At 38.0% G+C, this 19,553-nt stretch overlaps 1 protein-coding gene across 1 annotated transcript in view; it reads right to left on the reverse strand.

The window, feature by feature from the left end:
- Window positions 1-19,332, reverse strand: part of pde1ca (phosphodiesterase 1C, calmodulin-dependent a) — a 103,609-nt gene extending 84,277 nt beyond the window's left edge. The window contains exons 1-5 of the mRNA XM_067578392.1: window positions 19,248-19,332; window positions 15,759-15,809; window positions 15,454-15,613; window positions 2,654-2,767; window positions 1,623-1,805 (exon numbers count right to left, since the gene is read on the reverse strand). Of these exons, the coding sequence (XP_067434493.1) occupies window positions 1,623-1,805; window positions 2,654-2,767; window positions 15,454-15,613; window positions 15,759-15,809; window positions 19,248-19,332 (593 nt within the window). The remainder of the gene's footprint in view (window positions 1-1,622; window positions 1,806-2,653; window positions 2,768-15,453; window positions 15,614-15,758; window positions 15,810-19,247) is intronic.
- Window positions 19,333-19,553: the final 221 nt, after the last annotated feature.

Here is a 19,553-nt window from a genome sequence, read left to right on the forward strand (position 1 = left end):
TACAGCACCTGTAACTTCCTGTTGCCAGTAGGTGGCACTATTGACATGTTGGTGTGTTCAGGCCAGGACTCTTATCAGGCATGAGAAATTTGGGGCTGAGTGGACGATGTGCATTTGAATTATAACAACTTCCTCTTTTATGGCGAAACATCGAAATTTGCTGCATTGTCATGACCACGGTGTTCCATAAAAACTCAAAAGCCTCACAATTCAGCATCAAAAAGGTCTTTAGATGTCACAGACCAAATCTGAAGTTGCTCGTATTAATTCTCTAGAAGGAGTTTGTTAAAGTGCCACAAAAATTGCACAGTAAATTCAAAATGGCTGACTTCCTGTTGATATGGCTCCATGAGGCTTTGTTTAAGTCTGGAGATGTTATATCTGCCTACCAAATGTCATTCATCTACATCAAACTTAAAGGTGGGGGCTTTGATAAACTACTCATTTGATTTTGCATTGCTGTGTGGAGTCATACCTCGGCGTCAGTACCCCCAAAACAATGGAAAAATGACACAATTTCAGCTGAGTGGAGCAGTGTACTGGCGGGCTGTGCGTGGAGCACATGACCATATAAAGAAATCCGTCACAAGCCGATGTCGGCTTGGGCTAAAAGTAGAAAAAAACATTGGAAACCGAGCATTCAGAGCAGTCTAAAGCTACTGCTTTTTGCTCACAGGGATTACTTCTACATACGTTTACCTCATTTGTTGACACGTCATCCACTTTTAACATGAACATCCAACATGATTGAAATTAAGGAAAAGCATAATACGTCCCCTTTAAGTATTTATACTTTATGGACAGCTGCACCATGCGGAAATGCTTAACATATCAAAACATGGTACCTATCGTGCCATCATCTGGTCAGTTACATGCTTTACATTTTGGCTAATAATTCATGAACCGTGAGGTGGGGCAAAACAATATCTGCACAGTGTCTTCCTTGGATGAATCTGGTTAGACTGATATAGTCCATGTCCGTTTGCACCTAGAAAATTTTTCTGCCATTTTGGATTTTTTGTTAAACACGTTTTTTACTTTTTTTTTAGCACATCTTTCATCTAATCATAACCAAACTTGGTACATACTATATTTAGATTACTCCTAAAAAAAACTTGTAAGTTTGTTTTTGAGTATCACTTACCATTAGTCTGTAATTTGTTGCCAAACTTTTGAAGGCGTGGCCAGATGCACTTAACAGGCCCCAACTCTTCAGAACTAAATTGGATTGCAACCACATTTTGGAATGTCACAAGTGTGTATCATTTCATACAGTTCTACTTCTTGTAGTAGAACTACTTCTACAGTTCTACAGAAAACGCAAATATTATAGTTGAAAATATTAAACTAATTTTTCATATCTCATTAGGATAAACAGTATTTTGATAGTGATTGAGTAGATAAATATAAAAAGCATATTAACTTATATAACTAATAATAATAATTCATCATTAAATCACTAGTAAGAGCTTAAAAACATTCTCTATATTACCACCAGACCCAGACCATGGCTTCCACACATCAAGTCCATATTTTGAAGTCCCGGGGGACTGACAGATCAAGTAAACTGAACAACACTTGACCCAGCTAAGCCAAACTAAAGTAATTCAAACAAAGCAAACCTCTCCACAAAGATGCCAGCCTGCACTGCATGGACGATGCTGCGGAAGCGTGGTTTATCTTCATTACGACGCAGCATCAGGCCCCTCTGCCGGGTGAATGTGGAAGCCAGCCAATCACGAACCTCCGACGGCACCGAGTCTGACTGGATGTCACTCAGCTCATCCTCTGGGTCCACCAGCCGCCTGCAGGGAGAGACATATGTACAAAAAGCAAAGACTCATGGAATATACATTTTCTGCAGGCTGCTGTGCCTTGAATGAACATTCAAATGATCATCTGATGCGTTGTTGTACTGTTTATGTATCACACTTTCTCTCCACAGCAGTTTGATGTTCAATATCCTGTAACTACCCCTGAGGCCCTAGTTTAATCATAAAAAACTATTAATACACTATAGGTGGACATGGTTGCAATCTGTTGTTTCCAATTCAAAAATACAAATTGATCCTTTAACTATTTCTCTTGGTGTTCTGTCTGTGTATGTTCTGCCACAGTAGCACATCATGAGGAAAATAACTACAGGTGTTCTGGTCAGTCTGATGTCTTCCATCGACTGCAGGACTAATGGAAACATATGTAGTCAAGAAATTAAAGGGGACCTATTATGCTTTTCCTAATGTTCTGTCATATTAATAATGTTAAAATGTTGAACATTCATGTGGCCAACGTTTCAAATAATGAGGGAAAATGTGTGAACAAGAAATCGTGTAATGTGAGCAAAAAGCACAACAGTTTTTTCTACTTTTAAATTGAGCTGACATCAGCTCATGGTGGATTTCTTTTTTTTCACTGATTGACAAAATCTAATTACTATAGTTTGTTATAGAGCTGGAAATGAGCATAATCAGTCCCCTCTAAAAGTTTTGTGAAACCAGTGAACTGTAAAGTCTATTAATAGTGAAAGTAATCTTGTAAAACAAAAGAAGTTTTGGTCTCATAAAGCATTTTACATAAGCCTTGAAAAATCAAAATCAGATAAACAAAGTAAATAAAACCAATTCAGAACTTAGCTGAGCTGAAAGCTCCTTGCCTGGTTTCCTCAATGTACAGGGATTCAAGGACTGTGGCAGCATACTCCAGGTTTTTCTTTAGGTCAACCACAGATGCCTCCCCCCTCTCCAGCTGCTTTACCAGACATCGCAACCTGCAACACACAATCACCACAACAGCATAAGCATGACCACTTCATTCACACAAGGCCACAGGCTTGAATTGTGATGTGAAATCAGAAGTCCAGGTAAGAAGGAAATGCACAAATTATAACAGAGCATGCAGCTTGTTTTTTGTTTTTTTAAATGATAGTAACAGACCTGGACATAATAGGGGACTGTAGTGACAGTGTGAAAGAAGTACATTCTTTGTGAGCTACCATAAAAGGGGCTGTAGCTGTAAACTTTAAATTAAATCATTTTACTCCTCTTCCCACAACTTGATAGTGTCTAGTAATGCACTGCTTATGGTGCAGTCACACCAAAGTTTGCCAGGCAAAATTTACCTGCAAGTTGCAGCCAAAGCACAGGGGACAGGTAGTAGCATAGGTAGGATTGTAAATATGAACTGCGGAAGCTAGCATAGCTAGCCAACACATTCTCACTCCCAACTCATCACATACAGACGCTTGGTCAGGACCCCTTGGCATCACTTTTTAACAAATTGGGAACCCCATCAGCATCATTTTTCAACATGCAGGGCTGTCCATTTACTCTAATATTAACCCTCCCTGGCGTTATATGATGCTGTGAGCATCAGTTCGGTGGGTCGGCCGGACGACCCACCACCTGGAAGTATTTTCCTCACTGTCAATGTTCATGTTAAGCTTTTCTTTTAATGATATATTTAATATTTCTCAACACAAAAACACTAAGGTGTCCTTGATAACTCAATAATGTGATAAGTTAATGTTAAGGCCATCAGTTTTAATTATTTCTCCTTCGAATCTGATAGTATTTTTGTCAGGTTTTGATAATAACAATGATAACTTTCTTTGTATAGCACCTTTTATACAAAAAAATGCAGCTCAAAGTGCTATACAGCAAAAGAAATTCCATGCACCAAGTGCTTCACATCAAGAAAGACATAAAAGGCATAAAATAAACATAAAAATATATAAATGTACATAAGAGGGAAATTAAAATGTTTTGATATAAGATAAAATAAAGAGAACCTAGAATACATAACAAAATAAAATTAAGATGAAATAAAATAAAATAAAAAACAAAGCTAAAATAGAATACATAGAATGTAAAAAATCAAGTAAAATTCAGTAGTGCAGTAGTGCATAAGTACAAAGCAGACTGAGACAAAAGCTAGCTAAAGGCTACGGCGAAGAAATAAGTTTTTAGCTTTCTTTTAAAAAATATTTCGTGAGCTGGCTTCCCTGATATCTATCGGTGATGTGTTCCATAGTTTTGGGGCATAATTGACAAAGGCTGCATCCCCGATATTCTTCTGGCTGTTGCTGGAAATCTCCAATAAACCAGCAGCAGATGGTCACAGTGTTCTTGAAGGCAGATATATAACAAGGGAGTTAGCAATGTAGTTAGATCCTAGCCCATTAAGGGCTCTGTATGTAAGGAGGACCCTAAAGTCAATTGCAAATGTCACAGGAAGCCAGTGTAGGGCAGCTAAAACTGTGCTCTCTTCTCTTGGTTCTGGTTAATAGCCGAGCTGCAGAGTTTTGAATGAGCTGAAGTCTCTCAGTGTTTTTTTTCAGGAGGCCAGTAAAAAGTGCATTACAGTAATCGATTCGGCTTGAAATGAAGTCATGAATCAGTTGTTCGGCATGTTTTTGATTTATAAATGGTCATACTTAAACTATGTTTCTAAGGTGGAAAAATGAATGTTTTTGTTACCTTGTTAATTTGGACCTGGAGTTTAGATCTGAATCTAAAATAGGATTCGTAACCTACAATTTAATCTAGGGAGTTAATTTTACCATATTTCTCTTTTTGTTTTGGGGCCAACTAGATAGACTTCAGTTTTGTCCTCATTTAACTTTAAGAAAGGATCGCTCATCCATTTATATATAGCCAGAAGGCAGGTAGTAATGGAGTTTATAGCTGCAGCATCATTTAGTTCAGCAGAGATGTACAGTTGTGCCTAACTATGGAAATATACATTGTGCTCTCTGATCATGTCACCAAGTGGCAGCATGTAAAGTGAGAATAATAATAGACCAAGTCAGCTCCCTTGTGGGACCCCAAAGCAGTTGTCATGTTCCTCAGACACATGATCCCCAAGACTAACATAAAACTTTCTCCCTTTGATGTATGTTTTGAACCAGTTTAACACTCAGTCAGAAATACCAACCCACTTTCCCAGATGATTGATTAGGATATCATGGTTAATCGTATCAAATGCTGCACTTAGGTCTAAGAGCATAAGAACTGAGACCTTATTTTCATTAGAGTTTAGTCTGAGGTTTCTGATTATTTTAGTAAGAGCAGTTTCAGTGCTATGGCTATGTTGATAACAGTCGGCTAGGGAAGAGCATTGTGTTGTGGGTGAGCTTGGCGCATTCAACTACTGTTTTGAGTTGTCTGCCATTGGTGCACTTCATTCCATTTCAAATCCAAATGCCACTATCTCTGTTAAGAAAGGGCGTTTTATAGCCTGTGATTGTAAAATGTGAAGATGCTCATTTAATTTTATAATTTTAAGAATATGTGGCTGAGGATATTTAATATTAAATCATCTTTCTTAAAACACAGTCTTCCTTTATATTTAGCCATGTCATCCAATAAAGCTGTGTGTGTATGCACGCATGCGTGTGTGCGCGTGTGTTTGTGCATCAAACCTTGTACCATGGCCATATAAACTAAATCAAGACGGTTTATCAAACTGGACTTTATATTTCACATATATTTCATCAAACTGGACATTAGATTTTGCATTGCATTCAACCTCCACTGTTACATAATTTAATTATTTATGCAAATGTAACATTTAATTTTTGCTTGTCACCTTCATACACTTCATTTCTTTGTCCATAGCACAATCCATATTTCCTTTTCTACAGTCTATATTTAATTTCAATTCATCTCCCATTTCAAAAGTATTACTATTCTATTACCTTACTTTTATCTATTTTATTCTTCTGTGTTGTGTTTTTTGGGGAGCAAACACCAAGACACATTCTTTGTATGTTTGCATTGGCTAATAAAACAGATTCTGATTGTGATTGAATGGGCTGTGTCATGTTGACATAAAATTTCAAAACCACAGATCATAAAGACACAAAAAATCTCCAGGGTTGTGTAAATAGTAGCCTAAGCGTGTGAACAACATAAGCTTCATTTTATATACTGGGCTTTCAAAGTGCTCTAGGACTGGGATGACTGTGTCCATGAAATGAGAAAATTATTTTCATATTATTTGTCGTAGAGTTACACTAAACACATGTCATAACTCCTCTGTGACTCCTGCCTGTGACAGCAGCCTGTTGTGTGTGAGTATGCTTTTGTAATTTTCAGCCTTTGGTTTGAGTGAGATGTGTTTGGTGTGTTTTCGTTTGGTCTGTCTGTTTGCTCATTCCTTTCCCCCTTTGCCCCCTCTCGCTGTACATCTGCCTGTTATCTGCAATCAGCACACCTGTCTGCCATCAAGCCTCTCCTCCTCATTACAAGAACCATGCACCAACAGCGAGTCACAGCTGGATCTTTGTGCCGTACACGGTTTGTCTATGTACCACGCTTCCAGCTCTTAGTAGTGTTTGAAAACCTAAATTATACAACAGGTAGTTCCGACCAAGCAATCTGATTGGTCAACTAGACATTTCGAACATGCTCAAATCAGCATTACAGTGCACCTAGTCATGCTCAGATGAAAAATGCCTCATCAGAAATAATACTACTCCGCAATTCATTAGAACTATAGACCGTCACGATGTCACGCTAGCAACAACAGTCACTTCTGGTTAGACAACTTGTAGTTGATTTGAAATGTGTAGATATGTGAACTTGGCAGACTTTTTTATTTCTGTTGACATTTTCAGTCATAACTGTAACGTTTGAATATATATAGTTAAACACGGCGGTCCAACCTATCTGATGTTTCTGCTGTGCTTATTTTAAGTACTGTGTTGCTTTGCTAGAGTCGTTGTTTTGTTTTGTTTTGTGGGGATCAGCAGTAAAACCCAGAGCGGACTTTTGAGTTGTCTTTCTTTTATGTTTGTGAAACTGGATTGAACTGAACTTGTTTGGGGTTGTGGGGAAAACAAAACAGATCCTTTACCGAATGGATTGAACTCTGAGACTGTGGGATGAGTTACACACGCTCACACTCGCACACACTGAAAAACCTGAACCTTTCTCCACTCTTTATCATTACCCGGCACCCCCATACACAACAAGACTTATTCCCTTCAGTTGAGAGTATATCTTAGCTTCCAATCTGGCATCCTCCATCAGCTCCAAATGTCTGTGAAGTTTGCGGACATAGTAGCTACATCTGTCCATGGAAAAATTATTTTGTTCAGCGGATATCTTGGTTACAACAAGACTGAGTTAGCAGAGCAGTTTTCTGTTGGGGCGGCTGTGGCTCAGGAGGTAGAGCGGGTTGTCCACTAATCAGAAGATTGGCGGTTTGATTCCCAGCTCCTCCAGTCCACATGCTGATGTGTCCTTGGGCAAGACACTTAACCCCATTTTTACCATTTTATGTGTGGTATTTATTGAGTTTGGGAAATCCCACGATCTCTAGAAAGCATTAGTTCAAGTTGGCTGGCTGATTCCATAGGGACTAGAAATTTACTTGCTAGAGTAGTAAACTAGGTTTCATTGCATAGGAGTCTACAGGTGTAAGTGATTGTTTTCCAGGTATTAGTCATACCCATCATGCACTAGCAAAAAGTTTTTTATTTTCAGAGCGAAGTGCCTCACAATATAAAGATTTATGAAGATACATTTTGTACATATCTTTTTTGTTGTCGGTAACTGTTGTATAATCGCAATATTATACTTGAGAGTGTGCTTTACCATCATTGTTGGCATGACAGTGATATGGTCAGGAATGTGGCGCTTGCGCCGAGTTCTATAAGTAGTGATGTGTACAGAACTCGGCTTTACAGCAGTAGTAATATTAGTAATATTGCTTGTTTTTAATTATTTATTCGCCTGAAAATGGAACCTACAGAAAAGTGTGCACTGCTTTCTTAACCCTAATCCTACCGACTGGTGGGGATGGGAATTGATAAGATTTTATTGACACCAATGCCATTATTGATTCTGTTTATCAGTCCAATTCTTTATCGATTCCCTTATCGATTTCTGATCAATTTTTTGTGTGGAAAAAAAGTAGGCCTACACAGGTTTTCAGTGTCAACGCAACTATTTTATTATCTCCACTGTTAAATATATGAAACATAACTTGAAGATAAATGGTCGGCAGCCAAAGGTTAACTGCATAAATTAATGAATTAATTAATATGAAAGCATCTGTATGAGTATGACTAACTGTATGAGAATAACAAAATGAGGGGGAGGCGGAGTGCTGAGCTGTGTTGTTATTTTGACAAAGAAGATGTTGGTTATGTGAGCCCAAGCTTAAGACCTCCTATTATAAGAATCCTTAGGTGTAGTCATTTAAATGAATTTACAGTTACCACAGATAGTCCGGTAAGAACTGAAGAACAAGAAGAAGATATCCTCAACTGGTGTTTTATTCACTAGCACATACCTATAATGCAAGCCACTCTGTATAAGATTGTGAATTGACGTGGTTTCTGCAACATAATAAAGTAGGAATAGCATTCATTAATCATCATACTCACTGTGCAATTTACCACAACTACCACTATTCCATGTACATGAAATTACTATATAACTACACTGAACAGAAAATACAAATTCAACTGATATATCGACAACAGCAACATATCAGGCAAACAGAGCTTACTCAGTTATAAAAGCAAAGTTACTGCTGTAGCTGAAGTGATCCACACATACATTAAATGAAATAAATGAGAATTATATACAGAAAACATTAACTTACCAAAGTCATAGATTTAAAAAGGCAGGAAATAACAACAGTAATATTCTTAAACCTCTAAACTAAATTATTTGTTAAGACTTACAGTCTGGACACACAGAATCTCTCAGTCCGCAATAGTCTCTAAACAAAGGAATCCAGGATGGAATCACCAGAAAGGAGATAAATCTTACAAACGAGGCAACTCACTTTTATGTGGTTGAACTGTCAGCAACACACTGACTGCTACAGAGCACAAAGCTAGAAACTACATACAACCGGTATTGGTGTCCTTCCCTTATTGGCTCAGGCTTTAATTGGTATTTAACACTACATGGTAGCGCAGGAAAGAACCCACTGAGACAGGCTATTTTATTTGTCCACAAGGAGGCGCTGAGGGAATATTTAAAGGCCCTACTGCTGACCTTTTGAACAGTTATTAATGTCATGTCTCTGCACTTCCTTTGCAGTTAAGCTCCGCTTTTTTGATCCGTCAACATCACATGCCTGGGCATCGATAAGAGGAATTCTCAGCTGGGAGGCATACGATTCTGATGGATCGGACAATTTGGAACTGGTTCTCAACTGGAACCGCTTGTCGATTCCCATCCCTACTGATTGGGGTACCCACAGAGCCCAGAGGTATACTACTGGTCATATCTCACAAGTGCTTTATTCTATTATTCCCATTTTTAATGACTTTGTCAATCAGTTGGTTCATAATGACTTCATATCATAACTTCATAATCTTTTAATTAGTGCTTCTTAAAAATACCAATATATCAGGATCCTGGGGGACCCCAGTCAAAAGCACCCAATTCTGCCTATGCAGTTTTAATAGATTGAACTATTTATTGAGTTATGTTTGCCATGGATCCTACCTTTAAGTATCACACACTATCAGGGGGGTAGGGACACTCTGTCAGTCATTTTGACGGAGACAGACGCAGATGCAGCAGACACAGATTTTCCCTTTGCGCTCTGACGACAACCCTAAATTTTGGTTTTTGTTTTTATGCAAATTATCTGTAACTTTCCTAAAATAATAATCAGGTTTTTTTTAGATGACTTAATTACATAACTAATAATGTTTTGAGAAGAAATACATTTTTAAATAAATTTTGCTATGTTGTTTCTTACTTTAGTTTATTCTTGGGGTCCCCAGGGTTCCCAGTCAGTTGTCCTTGTATGTTAAATATGTTGGTAGGATGAGGGTTAATACTGATAAATGCTGATCAAATGTCATCTATAGATTACTCGTCTGGACATTGTAGTATATTTTTACTGAGCATGAATGTGCATCTTACTATACTGTACTGTCCTCTGATGATCTGGACTATGGCTGTGATAGAGCTGAGAGAAGCTAAATCTTGTTTTTATCTCAATATATTGAGTAAGGCAAAAGGAAACAATAAATCATCTTGCATCTTGCTTGTTTTTTTCTTGAGTCTGTATATGAGCTAGGGAAAAAAAAATATGAAAAGGAAACTGGATATTGTTCATATAGATGCAACAGGCCAGGTCCTCAAGCTGGTAGAAACTAATGAGTTACAAATACACAAAATCATAAGCTCCTTAAAAGGCTCCAAAAATAGAGATGCTTTCCAATTTGACACCATGTTTCACACAAAGATATTTTAACTCCCACCATTGCTCATTTAATTAACTTGTCTTTTAAATACATGTCCTTTCCTGATTACTGAAAATGTGCCATTGTCACACCTATTTTTAAATCTAGAGACCGTCTTAAGTCAGTAACTACAGACTGTATACTGCCAGTACTCTCATAGGTTGCATAGAGAGTTATCATTGAACAACTGACAACACTTCTTATTACAAGAAATTTTGGTCTACATTGTATGCAATTTGACTTTAGAGGAAATCATTCCACTGAAATTGCTACCTTGCACTTAATTGAGCAATTTAAATAAGACTTGATAAAGGAGGGGTAGATGGTGCTGTATTTATAGATTTGCGTAAAGCATTCAACACGGTTTATCATGACGTATTAATATTGAAACTCCTAAATTTAACTTCTCATCTAGAGCACTGGCATGGATGTCTTCATATTTATCTAAAATGATACAATATGTTAAAGTTTGTGACGCACTGTCCAGTAACAAAGTGCACAATGGGTTTCCCACAAGGGTCAGTGTTAGGTCCCCTATTACTTAGCCTATACATTAATGATCTCCCTCAAGTGTCATGATATAGAACTGCAAATGTGTGCAGATGACACTGTTGTGTACACACATGCAAAAGCAGCTGAGTTAGCTGCTGCTAAGCTAACAGTTGCTTTGGAAAACATCACACATTGTCTTCATCAATCATGTCTGAGTCTAAATGTAAACAAGATAAAAGGTATGTTTTGTTTAGTTGAAAGGATTGACATAGTCACTGATTTTAAATATCTTGGTGTGACACTGGATTAAAATTTGAACTTTAAAAAACCTTAAAAAAAAAACAGTTAAAACCGTAAAGTACAACTTTGCAAATGTTAGACATATTAGAAACGGTCCTTGTTTGGACACAGCCAAGATATTTATGCATGCTATGATTCTTTCCCATTTGTCTTACTGCGTTACATGCTAGGGAAGGCTGGAGAAATAGTCTCTTGAGTCCTTATATAGTCCTTATACTCTAAAAACTCTGGACAAGAAGCCAGTGCATTTCCATCACTTTAGGGTACTGGAGAAATACAATTTACTGAGCTTTGATAATTCTAGATTGTTTTCAAATGTGTGCCTTGTTTATAACATTTTAAATGGTTTGGCCCTTCCTCCACTATGTGACTTCGTGTACACTTGCCCAGTACGGTCTATTAGATCTTCCAGAATATCCTTTATACAAGATTGTACCAGACCGTTTCGTCACAGCGCATACAAGCAGTCAGCATTCTCTGTAAAAGCCACAACTCAGTGGAATGCCCTACCTGATGATATGAAGAGCTGCAGTTCCATCAGTACATTAAAAATCAAATTAAAAAGTCTGCTAAAAGTTACTCAGCTCTGTAACCACTGACTCTACATTTTATCTCATGGTCTTCTCATGAACGCAAATAATCTTGCTTTTAATTTGACAAGCTTATATTATTAATTTCTAGTTGACACTGAGGGTAACTGTAATGTGCTATTGCGTGTAGCTTTGTATTTTGTGTTTTTTGCTTTGTACTGTTTGTTATTGTTCTATGTTTTAATTGTGACCTGCTGAAGGGACTGCAGATGACAATTAGCTATAAGCTAACTCTGGTACAGTACATCAAACGGTAATATTTATGTTTAACACTATACATGGTCCCAATAACTAAATAAGACAACTGAGTGCTCACTAGAACGGAGTATGTCTTCTCATGCTGTTACTATAGTTACTATCACTGGCTGGTCAGGCAGGTCAGGTCATAAAAAATTACATTCTGATTGATAGCGGACAGGTCACGGGTGGTGAAATAATACATAATTTGTGAGGAAAATATTAATAATATTCTCTAACATGTGAACATAGCACAGAGCAGAGCTGCAGTCCACTGCTGCTCAGCTTCATTTTTCATCAGGCACGAATTATTGACTCGCAACTAAGCAACGGAGAATGGCAATGGAGAATACCAAGAAATATGCAGACACTAATAACAATTATTTCTACAATTATACAAGAGAGATTGGTGGAGAAATTGGTGCACTGAGCATACTACAATTTTCCAGACTACATGAGTTATCAGGAGCAGAAACAGGGCTGCAGTAGGCAGCAGATATGCATAAATATAAAACATTACAATTACTGAAAGTAGCATCTCTAATCTCTTCAGTAAATCGTTGAAGAAAACACTTATTACTAAATCTGCCCCTATGTATGTATATGCCCCAGCCAAACTCTGTCTCCAGCCAAAAGTTAGTCTGGAGCCCTGCTTGATGTTATTCATCATACCATTTAATGTAATATCAGACCTATAGCGCCACTACGTTGTCAACCGTATAGACCTATAGGGATGTGTCCACACCCTTCCACTGTTTCAACAGCTATGTTCATATTCAGCCACATCTGTCTTATGTTATTCATTATGCCATTTAATGTAATCTCAAACATATAGTGAGAACAAAAATTTTATTAGCCCCAGACCCAATAGATGTTATATTGGCTATGGTTAGGCTTTTATAGTTTCAAGGGCAAGGCCTACATTGGCATCGTCTTTCCAAATTAGCTGAACATCTTTTGGAAATAATTTAAAATACACCATCATCCCTATTTGCTGTTTAAATGAAAATTTTGATTGTGGAGTTGTAAACAATGCAAACCATTAAGCTTAAATGCAGCACTAGTGGTAGGCTACATGATTTGGAGGTTATGCAGTGTAACTGAAATTGTGCGCCTTGAAATGTTTAGGCAGATTAAAGAGAAAGTGACAAATTCTGTACCAAAGTGTCACATTCGCCCATTCACACACAAATTCATACACTGAATGGGTGCAGAGGCTACCATGCAAGGTCCCTGCTTTGTCTGCCATCCAGATTGTCATTGCTGCTCAATACCTTCATCTTGTCGGGATGCTGGCAGGCAGTAGGCATCAAATCAAAGGGAACCTAACTGAGGAGAATTCTATTTTATTTTTATTTTATCTGAGATCTCAGATTATTTTTTTCCTCTTGGGCCCAAGACAGACTGAAAACTGACTACAAATGATGTCATAAAGAAATTCAAGATTGACAAACAATGTTAAAGGATCTGAAGCGAAGGAACTCAAGACCAAATAAGACTAATAACCTTAAGGGAACTTCAAAGTTTGCAGGGAAAACAAGGACTATCAGGAACTAACAACTGATAATAAGTGCAACAGAGGATACATTTAATTTGTGTATGAAGCACTGTGAGTTGAACATTTTCTAATTTACTGCAGTTTTGGTTGTACATTCATTTGGATTTAATTTTGTTTCTGTGATAGAATTGCATAATTGCATTTGCATCAAACAAAGAAATTTTGTTTTTTCTAAAGAGATGCTTTGAATATATAAAAACAAGCTATCAGGAAAATTAATGACATAATGTCTTTATAAATATATTTTCTATAAATTTTTCAGCGGTCGTGTGTGTTTTGTGTGGGCTGAAGGTCTTACCTCTCTCTTTGTAGAGTCTGCTACCACCAAACTCCTTGCTGAACCGAGTAAATTTAGTGAACCTAGGAAACTGAGTGAACTTGTAATCAGACTGAACTATAAGATCCTGGGTCTAAGATACTTTAGAGAACCCCAGATTTAGATACTGTAGATACTATACCCAGGATCAGCAGAATCGATTCCCTACCACGAGGGGAAGGTTACACATATGTTATATTTACTTCACATCTTTGATTTGGTGATCATTCCATATAAAGCAAGCATATATTCAAACACACGCACAGGTTATTATAGTTTCGTATTTTGAATTAGCCTGATTGTTATTTCTATACTGTTATTGAATACCATGTCCAATTTAGTTTAGCTTCAGTTTGGTTTTCAGTATTTTGTTTTTATTAGTTTTGTTTTTGTCACAGGGTGTTGGAGAGCATATGGTTGCATCTATTATCAACCACAGGCGACACTTTGTGCAACCACAGAAAGGGTCTCATACACAACACATTGAGAGAGCCTGGCGTTCTTATAAGGAGAACATCTACCGCTTCAGATTCATCGAGTGTAACCACTGGTTGGCCTAAAAACAATGTGATGGAGTGGTTGGACGCCTTTTTAAAGACATCAGAGTGTTATTTAAGGTGTAAAAGTTTTAACACGAATGCTGTGTTTTCATTTCAAAAACTTTGTAAAAGTTACTTTTTTTTCCCTGTTTTTAATTCATTTCTTTATTATTATAATCTCGAAATATAAAGTGACTTTTAACTTGAGTGGTGTGAAGACATTATTATCATATCTGACCTAAATAAGTAGGCAAGGAATGAGACTTTGAAAATGGGCAATTAGTGACTTGATTCTTAATCATTATATTTCTCTGTAATTAGCAATTTATGGCAGCTACAATAAAAAAAATGACATTCATGGAATTTGTTACAAAGTTGGACTGATCTGCTGAAATTATACAGTAATTAGTGAAAATGTAAATGGTTAAAACATGTACTTCAATTTACTGGCCTGCTTAAGTTGGGCATAAACTACTTGAAAATTAAGCTGCAACAGCTCACTTCAATTTGGTGGCCTGCTCAGTAGAAATTAGAAACTACTTGGAAATTAAGCTGCAACAATTCACTTCAGTTTAGTGGCCTGCTCAGCAGAAGTTAGAAACTAGTTGGAAGTTAAACTGGCATGATCCACAGAAGTTAGGCAGAAATTAGTTGGAAATTACTTAATAACTTACTTATAAGTATCACCTACTTTCCATGAAATTACCATGAAATTTACAGACCAGTAAAATGAGGTGTTACCAACTACTGAAGATATATGATTACAGTATCAAACTGTCAGTAACTGTTTACCCACCAGTGGTGAATGCTTCAAAAGAGGAGTCGTTAATAAACACTGAAAAACGTTGTGTGTAGTGTGTGTTATACTGTGCTATGAACCATTTGATAATTGTCTATATACTGCTTACAAATGCTAAATACCCCTTGCATCAAGTATAAATCCAGCTTAAAGAATGCCTGTTTTAGTCAGTGAAGGCTTGTTTTATATGAGAAAGTTCACAGGGGGAAATTGTGTGGAGATGAGCCTTTTCTGTACGCCCTTTTGTGTTTTTATTCCTTTGATTATTTTGATTAGGCTGCAAAATATTTTCCAACTGCGGATGATACATTTACATAGCAGATATAATAAATAATGATATGGAGAAACCATGGGTTGTATTTGTAACTTTGTGTTTCTTTGTTTCTGTGTGTATATGAGTGACCTGACAACAGTCTTCTCCATGGCATCGGGGGCATCAGGGATCGGCAGCTCATCAGCCAGGATCTCCTCGGCGCTGCGCTGATCGATCAGAATTCCTTTCTGTTCAGTGATGCCGACGCTGGCTATGACAGCACTGCACAGTGCATTCTGGGACCGTGAGCCTGAACAGTTTTCATACAAACAAACATCCTTTGCTTGCTTTTACATATCTCTTCGACCACATCACGACATCAAATCTATCTCCATCACACATCTCAGGAGACTTAAACTTAATAATAGAAAACAAGTGAACTTTGGTGAACATACGTGCAAAGCGGGCCAGTGGACGGCGATTGCTTTCCCCCGCCTCATTGGCAACTGTAAAGAAAAGAATTAGAAAATGATTTGAGAAATTCATTCTACTTTATCATTGCTAGTAAAAGTCAGAGACCATTCATAGCCATGGTTCATCTCTAATCTAATCGAATCATCCTATATAAGTGTTTTCACTTAATTAGGAAGATTAGACCTCTTCTCAGGGCATATGAAGTGACATCGCCCACATTCACTAAAAAAACCTGTGTGGGTGTTCAAGGCTGTGTGAGACTGAATGCACAAATTAAAGCTGCAATCTGCAATTTTACAGTTACCGGAAATCATTCACAGTTATAGGTTAATTTGTGATCCTTAGCAGTCTGTGATACTTCACACAAAGGATACCATAGCTCCAACCACCACTGAACCAATTAAGAAACTAAAATCATGTTTTACATGCATACAAAAGATGCAATAAATGTGTTCTATAACAGGACAGAAATTGGAGAATCTATAACTCAGGAAGGCACCTGACACATACAGTACCAGTCGAAGTTTGGACATATTTTCTCAATCGAGGGAATTAGCGTGTGTGTGTGTTTATGTGTGTGTTTGTGTGCGTGCATGCTTGTATCTTTGATAGGAGTAATTGTCATTTGAAAACATCGTAGTGAGGACACATCTGCTTTATGAGGACATTTTGGCTGGTCCTCACCTCCTCAAAAGGAATGTTTGAGAGTTAAGACTTGGTTTTAATGTTAAGGTTAGGGTTAGTGTAGGGAGAGGTATTTAATTATGATGGTTATGGTAGGGTTAGGGGCTAGGAAATGCTATTATTTCAAATGTGTGTGTGTGTGTGTGTGTATAAATAAAACTGATTGGGGGATGAGGAGTACAGGTTGAAGATCTTGAGATATCCCACTATAAAAGAAATCAGGAGAAGGAGTAGATGAAGATTACGCTCAGAGACAGAGGCCACTTAATTAGTGACAATGAGCACTCTAACAACTGACAACACACATACACACACACAATTATTTGCACCAGTCACAATGATGTCACAGTCATTTCCCATCTCTTCAGGTTCCCATAGAGACAGCAGTCAGTAAACATAGACACACACACAGTACAGTTACATGGCCTCCTGTTCTGCTAATGTGAATACAGGCATGTACCTGATTCATGATAATAATTTTGAATATTGTTATCATTATTTCAGCTGTTATAAATTGTACATAAATGTATTCATATGAGACAATAAGCATAGAACAGCTGTCAATCCAAAGGTGTGTAATGAGTGCACCACTACATGATTGCTGCATGAAGGAACACCATGATGACATCATTTGTTGTATGCAGGCACCTTTTTGATCACATATGATCACCATAAGAATTTACTAGCATTGGAGTCACATGTTAATACTAATAGTGGCAGTGCATCAGATTAAAAAATGCTCATGTGGCTCATTTTGGACGGTTACGACAAAGACCCATTTTGTCATTTAGATATGGGGTCATGTTTCATATGTACTAAAGGTTAGTGGCCTTTTCCAAGCTCTAAACAGGCAAATAGCAATGACAACATAACCCAGAGGAAAATGTGTCTGATTTAACATCTGGGAAAAGCAGATTCAAAACTTACAGACTGTTCTGTAGGGCACATGCAGAGGGAGAGAGACAAGCCAGAGAGAAAAAGAGAGATAGACCAGATTTAAATCTATTAGTAACATGCAATTAGCATTTAGATCTGATTATGAAATCTGATCACAGGCCTTTGAATTTAAACCTATCTTAATTCTCCCCTGCACTACGATCAGATCCGGCCAACACAAGATGGCAGTGCTCTGCTGGCAACATGGAAGAGGTATTGTCCAGCAGAACCACGGAACTAAAAGGCCGTGGAGCTTCTGATGGGTTCCAATGCAGACGAGAACTAAAAAACAAGGGGTAAAGAAATTTGTTCTGATTTTAACGACAATAGGTACTGTAATTTGGCCAGTCTTTAAAAGATATATCTGGTTTATTTCAACCTCATGCAATATGCATAAATGTGGCCATTGTGGCTCTATGGGTCAAGCTAAATCTTTACTCATCAGCTCCAATATATAGATTCAGGGAAACGATGTATATCGGGGCAAGCTGCTGAGCCTCCTACAGCTTTCCATATAAACAGGATTTTTACCTGAATCATTTTAACATTTGTTTATGAGTCTGACTAAAAGTAAACTCAGAAAGTAGCCACCTGTAGCAGCCATCATGACTAACTGCATAGAGATATACATCCAGGCAACCTAACCACCCAGCATATTCACACACATGCTGTTTGTTTACTTGACATGCCGATTCACTGAGGTTAGACTGTATTCTCAGGAAACTCAAATAGCTAAATGCAATGACGGATTATCCCTTGGACTATTATGAGATCACAAATCAGTTCACTTTGTTGGCCAACTGTAAGTATTCTAACTGGAGTACACAATGAGGAGCTCAATCAAATGGAAGAAGAAAGACAAAGAATGGAGGCAGAGGCAGAAAGACAACAGGACTATCCTGAGAGACAACGTGCAGTATCTCAGTGAAACTCTTGTCATCAGGGACTGTTAAGTATTTCCAACTGGTCAGCTTCTCCAAAATACTGTACTGCCTCATCAAACTATTGCATCAACAGAAACTGACCAAAACAAGTCTGTTGGAACATCTCCATTGTCAAAACTCCTTGAACAGACATTATTCAACTTGATCTCTCTCTGGTGATCTCCTCCCAGCCCAGCCTGAGAACTGGAGCACTGAAATATGTTAATCAAGTTGCACTTCCTGCTCTAGCAACCATCCTGGAACAGGGCTGTCATCCAGAATCCAACCCTCCAACCCGAAGTGCCACTGGTAGGCCTCCAGCTGAGCTATGCTTGTGTTACATGTACTAATTTAATTACATGGTCAAAAATAAATGGACATGGATAGATTGACCCAGATAATGACAAATTAGACTGAATGCAGCAGAAACATTACTAGGCATAGTCATGTCATGGGCAGCTGTGGCTCAGGAGGTGGAGAGGGTTGTCCACAGGGTTGGTGGTTCAATCCCCACCTCCTCCTGCCTGCATAATGAAGTGTCCCTGGGCAAGAACCCCAAATTGCTTGCTGCTATTGGTGTGTGAGTGTGTGTGTGAATGGGTACATGAGTAGCAAAAACACTGTAAACTGCTTTGGACAAAAGCATTATATAAATGCAGCCATTTACCATGTTAAAGCTGTCAGAATAGAACACAGCAATTCTGTAACATATTGTCAGTTAGGTTTTTTTCTGTTGAAGCAAAGAAGAAGGATATGCTACTGATGGAGGAGAATGTACCAGAAGAGTCAGCATCTACAATGCAAATATAATAAACCTTAAGTAAAGAACACCATCTGGACAGCAACACAATAGCACTAAGCAAAGCCTCTTTCTCTCTCTCACACACACACACACATACACAGTATTACACTGTTACAGTCTCTTACCGATGGTGAAGCTAAAGCCATCAATGCTGAAAGTTGCACTCAAACACTTTTTAAATCCCTGCTTTTTAGACGTTGGTTCTGTCATTGTGCCTCTTGATGTACACTCCTCTGTTCTCTGTCTGTCAGTGGATGGGTGGAGATCAGAGCACTTTTTCCAAGGAGAGGAGTGAACCTAGAGGCTGTTTCCCCCTGAGTGGTTGTAACCCTGGCAGTGCTTGTAGTCCCACTGGAGGTTGGAGGTGCAACAAAGCTTTCAGAAGTCGTGTTCAGGAGGAATACTGATCTCCTCCCCCCTCCTCTCTGCTC

The sequence above is a fragment of the Thunnus thynnus genome, chromosome 21 (genome assembly GCF_963924715.1).
Source record: "Thunnus thynnus chromosome 21, fThuThy2.1, whole genome shotgun sequence".
Classification (NCBI taxonomy): domain Eukaryota; kingdom Metazoa; phylum Chordata; class Actinopteri; order Scombriformes; family Scombridae; genus Thunnus; species Thunnus thynnus.